Raw genomic sequence first — 20,025 nt, forward strand, 5'->3', positions numbered from 1 at the left:
GATACACTAAATGAATGAGGGCAATGGCTTGTGGTTTTAAAACTGTGTTTAAGAAGCTGACAAAGAAGATGACACAGCAAATAAACACAGAGAACAGACAACAGGAGTGGGTGGCGGAAGGGGAGAAAAATCAATCAATCAGTCAATCTTTAAAAAAACCAAAAAATTAAAAAAACTGTGTTTACATGGGGAGCTGGTGTAGCTCAGTGGTTGAACATCAGCTTCCTACATAAAAGGTCCTGGGTTCAATCCCTGGTACCTGGGAAAAGAAAAAAACAAAACAAAAAAAAACTTTACAGAAAGGGAGAGAGGTGAAAAGGAAACCAGATTAGTAGGAGTTTTGCCCCCATTTCAACCAATGCAGCTTTGCTTTTATCTGCTTTATATATTGAAACTTCTATAAATATTTACTTGACAAAAATCTTTTTGTAAAAATTGAAAACCACTTGACTCCAGGGTAAGCCATATGGTGTAGTCTAGAAAACACTGGCCAGGGAAGCAAGATTCTGGATTCAGTCGTAGTTCCATCACCAACAAGTTGTATGGTCCTTGGCAAGCCCCTTCATTTCCATGGGCCTTGATTTTCTCAGTGATAAAAGGTGGAGATTTGATTAGATGGATCTTTAATACCCTTTCAACTTCAGTATATCAGATTGTGTGTGTTTAAGCCTCATATGGGACTAATATGATTTTTGTGGCTGTAGTGAAACCCAGACAAGGTAGCTTATAAATGTTTACAGACCTAACTGTAGCATGAATACTATTAATGGTTTTTAAAAAATCACTTTTTTACTCAATTATCCTTTTTTCTGGAATGTCTTCTTTCCTTCCCTTCTTATGGTACCTAGCTTTCTCCCCTTATTCTTGCCACTTGAATGGCATTGTTCTTGTACTTTGATTTAGGTTTTCATAATTGATTTTTCTCCTGCCTCCCTCCCCTGCTTTTGTGTTTATGTGTGTGTGTGCATGTTTTCTTTTGAAATTCCGTCTATTCTCTATGCAATCACCTGACTAATGTGTGCCTTCTTGTCGCTATTTTTTGCTTTACATCTGACTATTAATACTTTTTAGATTGTTTTTCTTTCCTTCTTTTAAACGTTTTCATTTTTTATTTTCTGTGATTGGTATTTCTTTGTTCGATTCAGGTTAGAATTGCCCCTACTGTCACTACCTGGAGTAACAAAACTCCTACTGCCCTTCCCAGCCATCTACCTGCAGCCTCTCCCTCTGACACACAGGTATATCATTCATTATTCCTTTTGGAGCATACTTCTGCTCATTTAAAAATATATAGATATATATTCTCTAACCTCCTTTTCCTCAAACTCCCTTCCCTCCATCTTTCTGCCTGCTTATTGCATTTTCATATTTTTAGGCTGCAAGAAGCAGTTTTTAGCACAATTAACTTACTTCCTTATCCCTCTCTCCTTTTGTGGTTCTGAGTTGACTATAGCTTAAAAAAATCAACCAAATTTCGAACAATGGTTTAAAATCTGATTTCCCTAAAGTTTTTCTTTTCTTTTCCTTTTTTTTTTTTTTCCCCAAGCATTTCTGAAAGTGAAGAGAAGAAAAACTTCCCTTTATAGCATTTATACTTAATTTCTAGAATGTGAAGTAGTGGATGGAATTTTTTAGAGGTGGAAAATCCTGGTTCTTACCATGAATATCATTGAAACTCTTTTATGAGATGTTAGCATCCATTGCCAATCATTGCAATTTTTGCTTTGAACCTAATCTTTAAATCACTCAAAATGTCTTGCTCAGAAAATGTGGTGTCGTACAGAACATAGTGTGTGCAGAGCACAGTATTTCTTCTGCAATAAAGTATTTTTAGAAAAATAAACGTAAGAATTCCATTTAGGAAATTATAACTCCATCTGGTAAGGTTCCTGATTGCAAATTAATCCTCCTTTTTACCATATTCTTATTTCCTAGGGAGAAAATCCTCCACCTCCAGGTTTCATAATGCATGGAAATGTTAATCCAAATGCTGCCACTCAGCTTCCCACATCTCCAGGTCATATGCACACCCAGGTACCACCTTATCCACAGCCGCAGCGTAAGTAGTGTGACCCCGAAGTCCTTTCAAAGCATCACATCTAATGTAGTAACCATTTGCTTGGAAGCTCCAAAGCCATAGTCAAATTTCTGAAAAGTAAAGAAAAGAAGAACCATTCTATATAGGACTGCTGAGTTCTTGCCATAATGAAACATGGTTTTCCAAAGAGGCAACCTGAATCAACTTTCCAGGAAGCAGCACCTGTCTGTTCAGAACAATTGGTTCTTGTTCTTGGGCCATTGTTAAATGGACCTGTTAAATGTCACATGATTTTAGAATAAAATTTTCAAAATTATTTGGAAAGTAAAAAAAAAATTACCACTATTTTAAAATTTAAATGAAGAGTAATGAATATATGTATCATATATGAGGAAAATGACATGACCAAACCATTAATACAGAAACTACAGGCCACTACTCACTAAGAGCTAATTCTAACTAACATGTTCTTTGCTAAAATGGATATTCTTATTTAACATGAATACAAATATGGTACAACCTTTCACTGAGATGTTCAGTGTGAAAGTGCTGTCTTCAGAAGTACTGATAGGAAACTGGTACAGTTCTACTAGCTTCACTTTAGAAATTCATACCTGCCCTGGTCACACAGAATGTGATGGTATTAAGACCTCCTAATGTGGGTTCAGGTCTTTGCATTAAAAATTTACGTTGCTGCCTGAGTGTTTACTAACCAACTACATCATTATGTGAAATATAATAATTGTTTTGTTAGATATGATAGAGAGTTGACTCTTAATCTGGAACTGTGCTCAAACTCAATTTGAATAGCTGGCAGTTCTACTAGATGTTGAAAAAAGATATTTGCTTGACTTGCAGTTGTTATGTACAGGTGTTCTTGAGCTGCCACCAGTCTCCATGAAACTTGTACTATTTCTGGAGTACTTTGGCTGTATAATGCTACATGGTTCTATCTAGTGGCTAGTCAATGTCACTGCAGTCTTTTGACAGGAATAGGCAGTCTCAAAAAAGGGTCAGAGTTACAGTTCTTAGGTCTGAAGACTCAAAAGATTTCTATAGCCAGTAGCAGTCTATGGGTGGCACTTTTCAAATATTAGACCTAATGACTTTAAGTATGTTTTAAGGCCACTAAACTATTAAAAACGTAACATTATAAGTGTTAGTTTTGATTATAACATTGTTAGAAAAATGATGAAAATAACTTCTGTTAGGATGAAATAACTTTTTGATTTTTTGTTGCTATCTGAGTAAACTTGTAACTAATTAAGATTTCTGTTTCTTCTCCTTGGTGTAGCTTATCAACCAGCCCAGCAGTATTCATTTGGAACAGGGGGGTCAGCAATGTATCAACCTCAGCAAGCTGTCATTCCTCCTGCTTCAAATGCTTACCCTAACACCCCTTATGTATCTTCTGCTTCTTCCTACTCTGAGCACTCTCAGCTATATGCAGCACAGCACCAGGCCTCTCTACCTACCTCCAGCCCTGCTACTTCTTTCCCTCCTCCGCCTTCCTCTGGAGCATCCTTCCAGCATGGCGGACCAGGAGCTCCACCATTGTCTTCAGCTTTTGCACTGCCTGGAACAACAGGTACACTGCCTGATGCCAGTGAGCTGCCTGCATCCCAAAGAACAGGTCTGCGCTTGAAAGGGATTTGTTTTGCCTCCCTCCTTTATTTTTTCATGAATGGTGGGTGGATAGAGGGGAATTATTTCTAACTGTGGTAAGCTGGATAATGTGAGGTGTTGATTGGGTTTTTTAACTAATTCTAAAAGTATTTCTAAAAGTGTGAGCCTCCCATAGCGAACTTTAGTTGCTAAATTAAGAATGCTTTAGAGCTTCAAAAGATTACTAATATAGCATCTACCATTGCACTTAAAATGCCTTGATTAGAAATTAATTGGCAAAATAAGTGATGGTTGGGACTGGATTTAATTGATACTAATTTCTTAAGCAAAGATATGCTCTTGTTCTTATTAAGAAGTTTTCAACTCTTAAAACTATTTGTGTCTTAAACTTAATCATAGAAATTAAACAGTGGAAGGTCTTAATGGGGTTGTACAAATTTTATATTTACATTTATTTGTAAGGGTGTGGAGTGATCTCAATATGCTTGGCTAAGAAAAAATGCACCTCTGAAAAAGAGAGCCTGTAAAACAGCAAGAAAGTCAGTGTACAGTAATACAGTGATTCTTCATTAGGGTTATAATGCCTTTTAGGGCAGTTTGGAAATTTCTAGGAATAAATATTTTTGTCTCTAGTGTAATTATGCCTGAACATTTCTAATTAAAATAATTTTATATGTAACTTATTTTTGTGTACATTTTCTAAAACTTTTTATTTTTCTTTTATATTATGGTTAAAGCATTATATTAATTTTTTATGGATAGGTTATATTATCTGATTTTCATTTCAGGATAGTAAATGAGACCTCAAATATGTGCTATGTAAAGGGAACAAAAAATCGGATAGAGTTGAAAACAATTAGCATAATAGTTGTTAAGAATGCAGGTTTTGGAATTAGACTGCTCAGGTTTGTATCCCAGCTCTGCTACTTCCTAACTGTGTGACCTCAAGTAAGTTACTTGACTACTTTAAGCCTCAGTTTCTTCATAAAATAATAGTATTTTCTACCTCATAAGCTTTTTAAAAGAATTAAAAACATTAATATAGTAAAAACATTGAGAGAGCATGGCTGCCATATAGTAAGCACTTTTTAAAAAATATTAGCTGTAATTATAGAAAACCTTGCTCAAAACTAGAAATCTGTGCATTTTATTTTTGAAAATAGTTTCCATTTCACATTATAACAGATGACTTTGATTGGGGGGTGGGGGCAAAAAGATTAGGTGATAACTGCTTTGATCCTAATACTAAACTGATAGCCTACTGTTGTTCCTGGGAATCCAGTATGTATTTTACTCTTTTTATATGCTAAGCAGTAGTTTTAATTACTGAAAACACCTATTATAAATGGGGGGGTTTATTGAGGAAGTATTCTTTTCTAGTAATATGACTTAATAAATGTGGATGTAAAATATGTTTAAACATTACTACTTTTGAAGTTTTATTAACAGTTACACCCAGAATTACACACACATCCTCTCCCTACTTCTCCAGTATTTAATATTAAATACCAAAGTACTAAAAATTACACATGCACACACACATACACTGCACAAATAAAATTTCAATAATAAACTACAAATAGTTGAATAATTTGTTATATTGGAGAGGAGAGAGAATTCTTTTGTTTTGTTCCCAAGATTACTTTTTAAACCTAGATGAGTGAAGACAGTTTTCATTCTGTAGTTAGGTAATAATTAGTGTTCTTGAGTGAAAGAAGTAGCATAGGTTTAGGTAAATCCCCACTTAAAAAGTGGTATAGGGAAAATAGGAAAAGCCATAAACATTTATTGAGCAGCTATACGTTTGGACATGTACTAGCACTTGGCATATATTTTCTTAAGTCTCATACCTGAGAAATAGGAAAAATTATTTTTTAAAAAAAACTGCAGATGAAGAAACTGAGTTTCCCAGAAGTTATGTAATGTTCTCAGGAATACACAGTAATGGTAGTGTCCAGTTTGAGATATAAACCCAGGTTTCTCAGTCTTCAAAGCCTGTGTTCATTGTTCTGTACAAAGCAGTCTAGTACTGGTGTAGGTAATAGAAATAACTATCCATGATAGAATTAGAAAAATCATCTAGCAACACTGTTATAGGCACTTACTACTTAAAATCTAAATTAAATGGGTATTTTTTTTCTTCTTAAGCAAAACGTTTTAGAGATTGTGTGCATTTAGCCATAAGATAAAGGCTTTGCTTTTTTATACAAGGTAACAGTATTTTCTAACCCAGCTGAGAGGTGACTAATAAAAGAAGCCAAACTGAACACTTTTTTTTAGTATTTGTCATGCACTAAGCCTAGCTGCTTTGTACCTCTTGCTTGTTGACACTTCTCTATCTTATTATTAACAATTACATGTCTACTATGTTTTATATTTGGATCTTTAAAAATTTTTGCTTAGGTTATGTAAGTAATTGTTACTGGAAATTTTATTTTTTTTCTAGTGTATTTTAAATTATTCTCTACAGGACTTGGAAATTCCATTCATCCAGTGGATAATTCCTGATAGACATTGCTCATTTTTCAAGCCATCTGTTAGTGAACCACAAAATTATGTGCCCAGAGCTTAGAGAAAATAGTATTGCAATCAGTAAAATATTCACTCATTGAATTATTGGTGAATACCAGCCGAGTGGATGGTAGGGAGGCAGAAAAGGACAGTGTATTTAGTCCAGCCTTGTTATAAGTTGGAACATAAAATTTGTATGTGGGCCAAATTTTGGAGAGTCTTAAGTGCCAGGGCAAAAAGTTCCTACTTAATGAGCAAGAAGAAATGTTCCAGCAAAGGATTTTGAACTGGTTAGTGGTGTGGTCAAAGTGGTACTTGAGGGAGAGTAATCTGGAGTTGGCCTTACAAGATTAATTGCAGGCAGCATGGCAGAATAGGATAAGTAGGATACTGCCAGTCATGTTATTTTTTTTTCCCGGTTTAATAGTGCTTGACTCTAAAGGAAAACACTTTCAAATATGAAAACCCTAAAATTTTACTGAAAAAAATTTTCTGATACAATGATCTTCACACTATCATGATGCCTTTTGAACATTATAACTTAATCAGTGGAAATTTGTCTTTAGATATACAACCTTGTGCTTCCTCACATAGAGTCTTGAAGGGGCATAATATTGTACATTTTCATGAAGCAGTGTTTGGAAAAAAGTTTTTAATTTCTATAAACATTCCTTAGTCCAATTATAGGACCTGGTTTTAACATTTCAAAAAATGAAAGTAAGCATGGGCCTCCCTTTTCTTTGGAGACTTACATTTTATCTTGTATCATTGGAAAAACTTTGAAAATTCAAGTCTTTCTGTATTTTAATTTTGTAATTTGGGGACTTCTTTTTTTAATATGACATTCTGGGCTGTAGGAGAAAGGGGGGGTGGTATATGGTAGACAGAGATGCTCTAATTTCTCCATCTCAAATTATCTTCTAGTCAGCAGTCTTTATGCCTTTAATACTAACACCTTTTCTCTGAGTCGACTGAAAACTCTCTTAGCTAGTCGTCCCTTGATTCTACCATTGTGCTCCTGCAAAAGTACCTAAGAAAATTCCATAAGAAGTGGGCTTTGAGTTAGGATGGTGTGCAATTCCACTCCTGCCTGTGAAACTAGCAGTACCCTCTACCTTCCCCAAAGATTGTTTGGCAGTCTTGTCTCTACAATAAGGTGGATAACAATCAACAGTTTCCAGTGACATACTATTTTTTAAATTAATTTTCCTTCTGATTTATATTAATTTTTCACTAGAGGAGTATATTTGAAAGAACCAAAAGAATATAAAGGAAAAAAATGAAATAACCTGTAATTCTGCCACCCTAATGTAACTAGTATAAATTTAGGTTTGTTTCTTTCATATGTATTTACACACACACACACACATATACAAACATACATTTGAGTATGTATGCATTTTTAAAGAACTGGAATCATACATCTCAATCCCTCTACCTTTCCCCATCCCTACAAAACCACTAATCTAATTTTATCTTTGTCAGTTGACTTATATTTACATTTTATATAAATGGAACCATACAATATGTAGTGCTTTGTGTCTGCTTTCTTTCACTTAGCATAAAAATAATGTTTTTTGTTGTTTAATATTAGCATCTTATAGTTTTAACATACATTAGTACAGTTTCAAAGAAAAATGGCCTTATATTTGCAGTTTTACCCATAGTCATCTTTCACATGCAATTTTACTATACTGTACAGTCCCATGTTACATTTTTTAGCTTTCCTTTTAGTAATATAGATGACCTTAGAATTTTCCTTTAAACCACTCTCCTATCCATAAAATAGTGCTGCTAGTTACAAACATTATGTTGTGCTTTAACCTTTTCTATTCATTTCCAAAGATTAACACACGTACTTCTTACCAATTATGCACAAGTTAACCCTAAGCTTTCCATTCTCTAACCTCATTCTATTTTCTGGTGACCTTTATTCAAATTATTAACCCCATGAGATTAGATCACACAATATATTTAGTTCATAGTAGTGCAATTATTTAGTATTTGTCCTTTTGCTTCATTCAACATAATGTCCTCCAGGTTCATTCATGTTGTCGTATGCTTCATGACTTCATTTCTTCTTACTGCTACATAATATTCCATCATGTGTATGCACCACTGTTTGTTTATTCATTCTTGAGTTCATGGACACTTGGGTTTCCATCTTTTGGCAGTCATGAATAATGCTGCTGCTAATGTGCAGGTATCTGTTCGTGCCACTGCTCTCAGTTCTTCTGGGTGTATAACACTTTGGGTCATGTGGCAGATCTATTAAGAAGATTTCTTTAGGAACTGCCAAACCATCCACCAACAGTGAATAAGTGTTCCTATCTCTCCACATCCTCTAACACTTTTGGTTCTCTGTTGTTTTAATAGTGGCCATTCTTAACAGTCTGAAACAGTAGCTCATTGTAGCTTTGATTTGCATTTCTCTAATCAACAGAGATGTTGAACATTTTTTCATGTTTTTTTTTTTCTTGTACCATTTCTCTTCAGAGAAATTCAAGTCTTTCACCCATTTTTTAATCAGGTTGTTTGTCTTTTTATTGTAGAGTTGTAGCATCTCTTTATATATCATGGATATTAAATCCTTATCAGATATGTGATTTCCAAATACTTTCTCCTATTGAATCAGCTGCCTTTTCACCCTTTTGACAAAGTCCTATGAGGGGCAAAAGTGTTTAATCTTGAGGAGGTCCCATTTATCCATTTTTTCTTTTGTTTCTCGTACTTTGAGTGTAAGGTCGAAGAAACTACCACAAGTTCTTTAAGATGTTTCCCTACATTTTCTTCTAGTAGTTTCATGGTCCTGGTTTTTATATTTAGGTCTTTGATCCATTTTGAGTAGATTCTTGTATAGGAAGTGAATTAGGGTCCTCTTTCATCCTTCTGGGTATGGATTCCCAATTCTCCCAGCACCATTTGTTGAAGAGACTGTTTTGTCCCATAATATGGCTTTGGTAGGTTTGTCAAAAACCAGTTGGCCATAGAGGTGAGGGTTTATTTCTGGACTCTAAATTCTATTCCACAGATTGATGTGTGTGTCTTTATGCCAATACCATGCTGTTTTGACTTGTAGCTTTGTAATATGTTTCAGGCCCTGAAAAAGAAGACACCTCACTCTTCTTTTTAGAATGCTTTTGGCTATTTGGGTGCACTTTCCCTTCCAAATGAATTTGGCAATTGCCTTTTCTATTTCTGTAAAGTAGGCTGTTGGAATTTTTATTAATATTGCATTGAATCTATAAATCAGTTTGGATAGGATTGCCATTTTCCAGTCCATGAACATGGAATGTCTTTTGATTTGTTTAGTTTTCATTGATTTGTTTTAGCATTGTTTTGTAGTTTTCTGCATATAGGTCCTGTAATTTGGTTAAATTGATTCCTAGGTATTTGTGTCTTTTGGTTGCTATTGTAAATGGAATATTTCCCCCTGATTTTCTTTTTTTTTTTTTTTTTAGACTTATTTTATTTTTTTCTCTCCCCTCCCCCCCTCCCCCCCCCAGTTGTCTGCTCTCTCTGTCTATTCACAGTGTGTTCTTCTGTCCGCTTGCATTCTTGTCATGTGGCACCAGGAAACTGTGTCGCTTTTGTTGTTGTTGTTGCATCATCTTGCATCAGCTCTCCATGTGTGTGGCACCACTCCTGGGCAGCACTCCTTGCGCATGGCACAGCACTCCTTACACGCAGCAGCACTGTGCATGGGCCTGCTCACCACATGGGTCAGGAGGCCCTAGGTATTGAACCCTGGACCCTCCATATGGTAGGCAGATGCTCTATCAGTTGAGCCATGTCTGCTTTCCCTGATTTCCTTCTGACACTGTTCCATACTAGTGTACAGAAACATTACTGACATTTGTGTGTTGATCTAGTATAACCTGCCACATTGCTAAACTGTTTTATTAGCTCAGGTAGCTTTGTTGTAGACATTTCAGAAGTTTCTAAATATGGGATCCCGTCATCTACAAATAGTGGAAGTTTTACTTCCTTTTTTCCCATTTGGATGCTTTTTATTTATTTATTTTTTCTTGTCCAGTTGCTCTAGCTAGAACATCTAGCACAATGTTGAATAACAGTGGTAACAGTGGACATTCTTGTCTTGTTCCCAATCTTAGAGGGAAAGCTTTCAACCTTTCCCCATTGAGTATGATGTTGGCTGTGGGCTTTTTATATATTCCCTTTTATCATACTGAGGAATTTTCCTTTTATTCCTATCTTTGTAAGTGGTTTTATCAAGAAAGGAAATTTTATCAAGAAATTTCAAATGCCTTTTCTGCATCGATCAAAAAGATCATGTGGGTTTTTTTTCCCTTCAATTTAGTTAATGTGGTATATTACATTAATTGATTTTCTTATGTTGAAGCACCCTTGCATACCAGGAATAAATCCCACTTTGTTGTGATGTATAAGTCTTTTAATAATGCTGTTGGACTCAACTTGCAAGTATTTTGTTGAGAATTTTTGCATCTATGTTCATTAGAGAGATTGTACTAAAATTTTCTTTTCTTTTAGTGACCCTATCTGGCTTTGGTATTAGGGTGATGTTGGCTTCATAAAATGTATCCTCTTCAATTTTTTGGAAGAGTTTAAACAGTATTTGGTTTTAATTCTTCTCAAAATATTTGGTAGAATTCACCTGTAAAGCTGTCTAGTCCTGGACTTTTCTCTGTTAGGAGATTTTTGATGATTGACATATTCAGTTCTTTAAAGGTGATTGGTTTCTTAAGTTCTTATATTTCTTTTAACGCCAGTGTAAGCTGCTTGTGCATTTCTAGGAATTTGTCCATTTCATCTATGTTGTCTAGTTTGTTGATATACAGTTTCTCATAATATCCTCTTATGATCCTTTTTATTTCTGTGGGGTCAGTTGTAACTTCCCCCCTTTTATTTCTGATTTTATTTGCATCTTCTCTCTTTTTTTCTTTGTTAGTCTAGCTAGGGGTTTGTCAATTTTATTCATCTTCTCAAAGAACCAGCTTTTGGTTTTATTATTTTCTCTTTGTTGTTGTTGTTCTCAGTTTTATTTATTTCTGCTCTAATCTTTATTATTTCTTTCCTTCTACTTGCTTTGGCTTTGGTTGCTGTTTTTCTAGTTTCCCCAGTTGTTCAGTTAGATCTTTGATTTTAGCATTTTCTTCTTATTTAGTATAGCTGTATAGAGCTATAAATTTCCCTCTCAAAACTGCCTTCACTATATCCCATGTTTTGATAAGTCGTGTTCTCATTTTCATTCATCTCAATATATTTTATTGATTTCACTTACAGTTTCTTCTTTGATCCACTGATTATTTAGAAGTTTGTTGCTTAGTCGCCACACATTTGTGAATTTACCTCTTTTCTGTCCATTATTGATTTCCAGTTTCATTCCATTATGATTTGAGAGGTGTTTTGTATAATTTCTGTCTTTTTGTATTTATTGAGATCTGCCTTGTGACCTAATATGTGATCTGTCCTAGAGAAAGATCCATGAGCACTTGAGAAGAATGTATAACCAGCCCACTGAGTTTGGGTGCAATGTTCTGTTAGGTGTAGCTCATTTATCATATTGTTCATTTGGTGATCTGTCTAAATGTTCTATCTAAGAACGTGAGTGGTGTGTTGAAGTCTCCAGCTATTATTGTAGAGATGTCCATTTTTCCCTTCAGTTTTTCCAGAGTTTGCACATGTATTTAGGGACACCCTGGTTTGGTGCATAGATATTTATGACTGTTATTTCTTCCTGGTGGATTTTCCCTTTTATTAATATATAATGGCTTTCTGTATCTCTTGTGACTTTTTTATATTTAAATTCTGTTTTGTCAAATATTAGTATAGTGACCTCTGCTCTTTTTTGTTAACTGTTTGCATGGAGTATCTTTTTTTAATCTTTAGCTTTCACACAATTTGTATTCCTGGTCTAAGGTTAGTCTCTTGGAGTCAGCATGTGGATGACTCATGTCTTTTTATCCATTCTGTCAGTCTATTCCTTTTTTTTGGAGAGTTTAATTTATTCACATTCAATGATATTACTGTAAATGCATTATTTACTTCTACCATTTTCTTCTTCGGTTTTCATGTATCATATCTTATTTTCATCTTTTTACTCTTTTGGTTATCCTTTCTACTATTCTTGTTTCCTATACTCTCCTACAAGTCTGTCTTTCCTGTGTTTTCCTTTCAGGCTCTAAGGCTCCCTGTAGTATTTCCCGCAGAGGTGGATTCTTTTTTATGGGCTCTCTTAGTTTCTGTTTGTTTGTGAATATTTTGAACTCACCTTCATAAATGAAGGACTGTTTCGCTCAATAAAGAATTCTTGGCTGGCAGTTTTTCTCTTTCATATCCTAATTGTATTTTACCACTGTCCTCTTGTCTCCATGGTTTCTGATAGAAATACACACTTTAGTCTTACTGGGCATCCCTTGTATATGATGGTTTTCTCCTTCACTACTCATAATTTTCTCTTTATTTTTGACGTTTGACATTCTAAGTAGTATGTGTCTTGGAGTAGGTCTATTCACATTTATTTTGTTGGGGGTTTGCTGTGCTTCTTGGGCATCTAAGTTCACTTTTGTTGGGAAATTTTCAGTCATTATTTCCTCAGATATTCTTCCCCTCTTCCCTTGTGTTCTCCTTCTGGAACTCCCACGATGTGTATGTTGTTGCACTTCATGTTATTATTCAACTCCCTAAGCCCCCACTCAATTTTTTCCATTTTTTTCTCTCTCTTCTTTGCTTTGTTCAGTTTCAGCTGTTCTGTCTTCTCTATCACTTATTCTTTCTTCTTATCATTACTAGTCTGCTGTTGTATGCTTCAAAATCAGGGGCTCTTAACCTTTTTTTTTTTTTTTTGCCAGTCAGGTGAAAACCACATACCTCTTCTCAGAATGAAGCAGCAGTTAGTTTTATGACACTCAGCTAGCATCAGGTCTAACAACTCCTGTAATTTTGACGTATGGATGAGCAAAAGCGATTTTTCTAGATATGCAACAACTGTAAAGTAATTTGGAATGAATATTATTGTAACTTATTGCATACATTCATAAGTGAAGGAAATGCTAGATTTCTGCTAGAGGGCCAAGAAAAGAAAAGATAATAAGTTGATTTTTTTTTTCAATTCAAACTCATAGACCCCATGGAATCTTTCCGTGGACTCCTGGTTAAGAACCCCTGCTCTAATGTGGGTTTTTTTGTTTGTTTGTTTTTTTGTTTGCTTGGCTTTTGTTTGTTTTTTGAGGTACCAGGGGTCAGGGAATGAACCTGGGACCTGCTATGTGGGAAGCCAGAGCTCAACTACTGAGCCACATCGGCTTCCCTGAGTTGGTTTTTTCATTCATTTTGCTTATTGTTTGCTTTTGTCCTTTCAGGAGGCACCAGGAATCAAATCTTTTCTAAATATTTATTTTATTTATTTGTCCCCTATCCCTTGTTGTTTACTCGCTGTCTGCTCTCTGTGCCTTTTTGTTCTGTGCTGTGTCTGCTCGTGTTTTTTTTTAGGAGGTACTGGAAACCAAACCAGGTACTCAGTTGCTTGAGCCACCTCCATTTCCTGCTTGTTGTGTCTCTCACTGTGTTTCCTTGTTGTGTCATATTGTTTCATTAGCTCACCATATTCTCTTGCTGTCTTGCTCGTCTTCTGACAAGCTGAACCTAGGACCTCCCATGTGGTAGGTGGGTGTTCAACTGAACCTAGGACCTCCTGCGTGGTAGGTGGGTGCTCAACTGCTTGAGTCACATCCACTTTCCACTGCTGTTCTTCAGTTCTTGGTTCAGTCTGTTCTAGGTATTTATGATCGTCCCTGTTAGTTGTTCGAATCTGGGCCCTGGACCCAATAATGGCTTTCAAACCTGAATCTAAGGGCCTTGAGAAGAGAGACTGTAAAGGCTCTTACACTTGTTTACTTTTAATTTCCTTGTATATACTTCCTTGGTTCACCAGAAGATGGTGCTCTTTGGTAGTCCTCTCTGGTCACTGTGTGTGTGTTGCAACACAGACTGGAGGATCTGGCCTGGAGGCTAACAGCCTTGTAATTCAAACTTTCTCAGAGGCAGTTTTCCAACCTTTGCTGACAGGCCCTTCCCTTTTCCTGCATAGGAAATAATTTCGCTCCCCTCTGCATCCTCAACAACCAGTCCCCACATAAAGACATTTGCTTGTGTTTGGGGCCATATTGTATGAGAAACATCTATCTGAACATTAGAGTCAAACTCAACAGAGTAAGAATCTTATGAGTTTCTTTCTCCTGCCACACAAATTTCTCTATCGCAAGTGTTTCTTGAGTTGAGCCCAAACTGAATTGACCTCACTATTTCAATTACTATTTCTCTGGGTTCCTCCCTCCCCAAGTGAAGATAGTTGAATTCATGTAAGTTACATGTGCATATGATGCACCTACACTGCATGCTTTTGCTTTAAGTCTGAGCCTAGTGTGACCCTAAATATCTGACAATCTTAAAATTAGCTCGTTAGTTTTTAGCCTTCTTTCTTTGCCACCACTGCTAGAAACTTAATACTTTTAAGAGAAGTAATGATTTCTGGGGAACATGCACTTAATTGTTCTGCAAATCCATATACTCTTACAGAAATGAACATATGAGATGGTTATATATTTGTAGGGCCTGTTCTCATTTTTACTCATATTTATGATATGACCCCAGAAACTACAGTTGCAACAGAATGCAGGCTATTGGGGCCTCCTGAATGCATCAGTGAAAAGTGACACCACCCTATGAAGATTTTCTAACATTTTAACAAATGCAGTACAGTATACAGATTCCATTTCTCTTTAAATCCATACTACTTAAAGATGTTTTTGGAATAGTATCAGTGACATCACCTGAGAGCTAACTGGAAATACAGAATCTCAGGCCCTATCCCAATAAATACTGCATTGGAATCTGATAGTCAAGTGATTCGATTACATAGCTTTAAATACTAAAATGTATAGCATATTCAGAAACATTATACTATCAATGTATTTCTAGGCTTCATTGGTCAAATAGTAGAAAAACAGTTCATGCAAACAATGAGGGAAATATTGTTATTTTAAATAGAAAAGGATAAAATTTTCTTTTTAAAAAGCTAGGTACAGTAAGAGAAAATAAGGTTTAAGAGTTAATTGGATCAGACACAACTTAAATCAATTCACTTTACCCAAAACTGATTACTTTCTTAATTATATAAAGGATTTTCACATGACTTGGTTAAAAAGTAAGTTTTATTCATTTATAAAATTAATTTGCTCTTTTTGGTGGTTGAGGGAGGAAACAGAAATAATTAGAAAATGAGAAGTAGTGTTTAGAATGTCTTTGTGGGATAATACAATTTAAGTGACTTTTACGTTTTATCTACAGAAATTCAGTCTATCCAAGACCAGGCACCTATGCTGGAAAGTGAATTGGGTATAAAATATACTTTTGGAAATCTTTGAATCATTGGATACAATCAATGAATGCACATTCACAATGATGCATGTGAACTTCAAAACTGATGATATTCTAACTTTGATTATTATCATTTTTCAATGACTTTATTAATTTGATCAAATCTTAGAACTGATTGAATTTATATGATACAAATAGCCTAACATCATAAAAGTCCTCCATTTTATATAGATATATAGATGACTAAAGCAAGATTTTCTTAGATAAGGGTTTAAAACAACTGTTTTCAGGGTTATCTGCCATGATTGTTGCCCCATTGAAAGAAATAAAATTTGGACTTCTTTAAAAGACTAAACAGAGAGGAATGAGAGTTGAAGGATTAGTCTATGTATGACCAGACGTTTAAGAATTTGTTAAACAGATAGCATGTTGTGTAATATTTTGCAATTAACTTTTGAATGCTTTGAGCCTCATTTGGCATTCTATCTCTTAGTAGACTTGTAGAGAATTAATTCTGTTTTTTAAATCAAAAAGTCAGTTCTAGTTTTAAAACCACCATGACTATGATGGTTAAGAGAAGATCCTATTGTTGTTTTTTAAGTTACTATGACCAATGTACGAATCATAGGTTCTCTGGTTTTGTAAGCGGTTTTCTTGTGATTTAATTTTGTGGTATCCTATCCTATTTCTAGCATGTTTTATTCCCTTTTTCTTTAAAGATATTGGCATTAAAGCACTTAAATAGTTGTGCTGCTTGTGTCCATTTCTCACTTTGAGATGACATTTGTGTGTTTAAGAGAAAGGAAATTTACTTAAAGTTGACAGAAGTTTAGTTTTATATTTTGTGTGTATATTTGTGGCATTTAAAAAAAAAATTATAACACCGATATTTGAATGCTTATTTACTTTATAAGTGATTCCCAAAGCAAAAATCACTGGTGTTGTATAGTGGGACTCTGTTTTTTTGTTGTTTTTTTTTAAACAGTGTTTCTGCCATGTTTGGCATTTTAGGTGATTTTATGCAGAATTGCTCTTTAGGGAAATAGGAGATGGCTGCTCTGGAATCTTTTTTTGTATGTTTTATATCTCAGAAGACTTTTTCTTTAGCAGATTTTGGTGATTTTTTTTTTCTTTATTAGAAGAGATTTATAAACTTATCTTGGAAGATTATATATCAGTATAGGTATAAAAGTTTCATTATCCTTAAATATAGCACAGTTTTTTTCCTTTAAATAGAAATAATGTCAAGATATCTTGCTTGAGGTCTTGTGACTTTAAAGGTAGTGAGTTTGAGAATCCAGGACTATGTAGAGATACCCACAGCTCAGCTTGATAAAGCCTTTGTGGTAGTTACTTTATTGTAAGGCAAAATTTGAAGGCATATGATAGGTACAATTCAGTTTTCTTCATTTCAGGATTCTAAAGGGAAAATGTCCTAATTCTATTATCTGTTTTAGGTCGTCAGAATGGTTGGAATGATCCTCCAGCTTTGAACAGAGTACCCAAGAAGAAGAAGGTACCATCTAATTGCCTATAGATGTTCTGCTAATCACGTAGCCCCTTGAAGCACACCACACTGCACTCATTTGATGAAAAGAAAAAGTGTTATTTCAACACTTATCTTGTAATTCATGAAAGGAATATAAAGAAAATAGAAAACACTATCATTAAAACCTTGGTGTGATGATGGTAATGTGAATTAAAGTCCTTTTAGAAGGGAAGATGTAAAATCCCAACAGGCCTCTTTCAAAAAGTAGGAAAAAATTTCAGGTTTTTCAAATATTTTTGTAGTAACTATTTTGGTCTTTGAATTCTATCATTAATCATGAATTTAGTATATTAAATACATATTTTGGACTTTTTGTCTATTACAAAATAACCTTGTTATCTGAGCTTTGTTTTTGTTTTTTCTTTTTAAGATTTTTTTTTTTTTATTTCTCTTCCCTTCTCCCTTGCCCCCCCCCCCAACCTTGTCTGCTTGTATTCTTGTCAGTGGCACCAGGAATCTGTGTCTCTTTTTTGTTGCATCATCTTGCTGCGTCAGCTCTCCTTGTGTGCGACCACTCCTGGGCAGGTTGCGCTTTTTTAACGTGGGGCGGTTCTCCTTACGGGGCGCACTCCTTGCGCGTGGGGCTCCCCTATGTGGGGGATACCCCTGCGTGGCAGGGCACTCCTTGCACGCATCAATACTGTGCGTGGGCCAGTTCACCCCACAGGTCAGGAGGCCCTGGGTTTGAACCCTGGCCCTCCCATGTGGTAGGCAGATGCTCTGTCCATTCAGCCAAATCCGCTTCCCTATCTGAGCATTTTTAAATGTTATTAACTATTGAAAGCTTTAAGAGCATAAAATGAGATTCTTTTATTTTACTCCCCAAGCCATTTTCTACTTTTTTTACTCTGGGTTTCCACCTTGCCCTACATATAGTAATTAGAGCCTGTGACCTAAGTTTGGGAGATACAGAAGAAGCCAGGAAACCCAAAATTTATGTTAGTAATAACCAGAAACTTGATCAACTACTTTTAGTGTGATTGAATTAACAAGTTAATATCTACTTAGGAAAAGGGTGAAAGGGTATAACATCCTGAGCATATTAAAAACACACACACAAATACATTTGATGGATATGATCCCAATATTGCTAGATGACTTCTCCAGACTTGCACATCCTTTTTCAAAAACACCATAGTTTTGGCCGCGTGTTATGTGAGAAAGTATGAGAAGGCAAGGGGAGACTGAAGAAGTCCAGGATTGAGCTCCTCACTCTTCTTAGCCACATTACCTATACTCGTATATGTTTTACTCAAGAATTCTACAAAAGAATTTCATTTGCAATAAGGATTCTGCTAATATAAAATATTTTCTTTAGCCATGAATATAGTCTGACTCCCTTTTTTAAAGCTGAGGAAATGTTGCTATACTTTTTATTCTTACTCTTGGTGTTTTTCATTTCCATCTTGTAAAGGTGCCTGAAAACTTTATGCCTCCTGTTCCCATCACATCGCCAATTATGAACCCTCTGGGTGACCCCCAATCACAGATGCTGCAGCAGCAACCTTCAGCTCCAGTACAGTTGTCAAGCCAAGCTTCATTCTCACAGCCACATCTCCCAGGTGGCCAGCCCTTCCATGGCATACAGCAACCTCTTGGTCAACCAGGCATACCACCATCTTTTGCAAAGCCCAATATTGAAGGTGCCCCAGGGGCTCCTACTGGAAATACCATCCAGGTAACAGTAAATCTGTTGAAGTGGAACCGGAGGGAGATGACTCTATTTTAATACATTTCCTTTAATGTGTTAACATTTATGATTATTAACATTTATGATTATTATCCTTTATTAATGGACAGCTAAATAAATTTTGTTTCAATTTAGGCAACCTAAATTAAAAATGGTAACCCTTTGTTGAAGATTGGCCATGCATTTTTTTTTTTCAATCACATGGCCACATAGAAACTCTGGAAAAGAGGGTTATATTTGTATTGTATATGTTTACTTTTTTGGGAATTGCAGTATTTCACTTGATTAATCATTAACCACAACTTCAGATCAATCTAATCATTTCTCCATCCTAAATTGCTATGCAGAAGCTGTTTGCAAACGTTTTTCCCTTTAAAATGTAAAATAGAAATCTAACAAGTTTTATTATTTCATTTATATGTGTAAGCGCAAATAATACAGTCTTATCATTGTATGGAGATAAAGATATTTTACTTGCTCCTCACACAGAAATGGCTAGTTGGCAAGATCCTAGGAGATAAAAATGTAATACACTATTAGTCAGGGTTTTTTAGGGAAACAACTGAGAGGAGATATGTGTAAATAGTATGAGATTTTATAAAATTGTCTCATGCAACCATGGGGATGCACAAATCCAAATTCCATACGATAGGCTGCAAACTAGGGACTCCAATCAAGGTCCTTATTGAGTTCCCCAGGAGACACTGACTATCTGAAGTAGAGAAGGAAATTCTCTCTCTGAATGCTGAAATCACTTCTCACTTCAAGGCTTTCATCTAATTAGAAGAGACATCGCTCATTGCTGACAAGAATCTCTTCATCTATGCAATCAACTCACTGATGATTAAAGTCCATGAGATGTCCTTGTATTACTGTTAAGCCCAGTGCTTGCTTGACCAAACAACTGGGCACCGAGTTGACACATTAGCCTAACAATCACAAATACCTTTCCATATAACTGACTTAGAAAAGAATAAATAATCGTGATGTATTCACAAAGAGTTTATGTCAAAGTTCACCATAAGAAGATGAAACAGACTCTTGGCTAGGTGGAAAACTAGTCCTACTGTCTGTTTTTATCTTTGACTCCTTGAAGTCAAATTTGTAAAGAGTATATCTTTATCTAAAGAGTGTGCCTTGCTGTAAGGAGACAGTTACGCATAAAGAACTTTTCAATATTAAAAGTTGCTTTAGGAAAACAAGTATTTTGGTAGATGGGAGGACTTGCTTTTTTCTGCAAGAATATAAATA

At 35.4% G+C, this 20,025-nt stretch overlaps 1 protein-coding gene across 50 annotated transcripts in view; it reads left to right on the top strand.

The window, feature by feature from the left end:
* SEC31A (SEC31 homolog A, COPII coat complex component) overlaps positions 1-20,025 on the top strand; it is a 106,346-nt gene that overhangs the window by 80,256 nt on the left and 6,065 nt on the right. For 8 of the 50 annotated variants that reach the window (XM_004472656.5, XM_058296439.2, XM_004472660.5 and 5 more), the window contains 4 exons: positions 1,936-2,059; positions 3,333-3,671; positions 16,993-17,051; positions 18,499-18,762. In XM_004472656.5, the coding sequence (XP_004472713.1) occupies positions 1,936-2,059; positions 3,333-3,671; positions 16,993-17,051; positions 18,499-18,762 (786 nt within the window). Of the gene's footprint in view, positions 1-1,145; positions 1,239-1,935; positions 2,060-3,332; positions 3,672-15,505; positions 15,554-16,992; positions 17,052-18,498; positions 18,763-20,025 lie in introns of all 50 variants that reach the window. The other 42 variants (XM_004472648.5, XM_004472652.5, XM_071215757.1 and 39 more) reach the window with 11 other exon arrangements.

This window comes from Dasypus novemcinctus, chromosome 1, assembly GCF_030445035.2.
Source record: "Dasypus novemcinctus isolate mDasNov1 chromosome 1, mDasNov1.1.hap2, whole genome shotgun sequence".
Taxonomy (NCBI): Eukaryota; Metazoa; Chordata; class Mammalia; order Cingulata; family Dasypodidae; genus Dasypus; species Dasypus novemcinctus.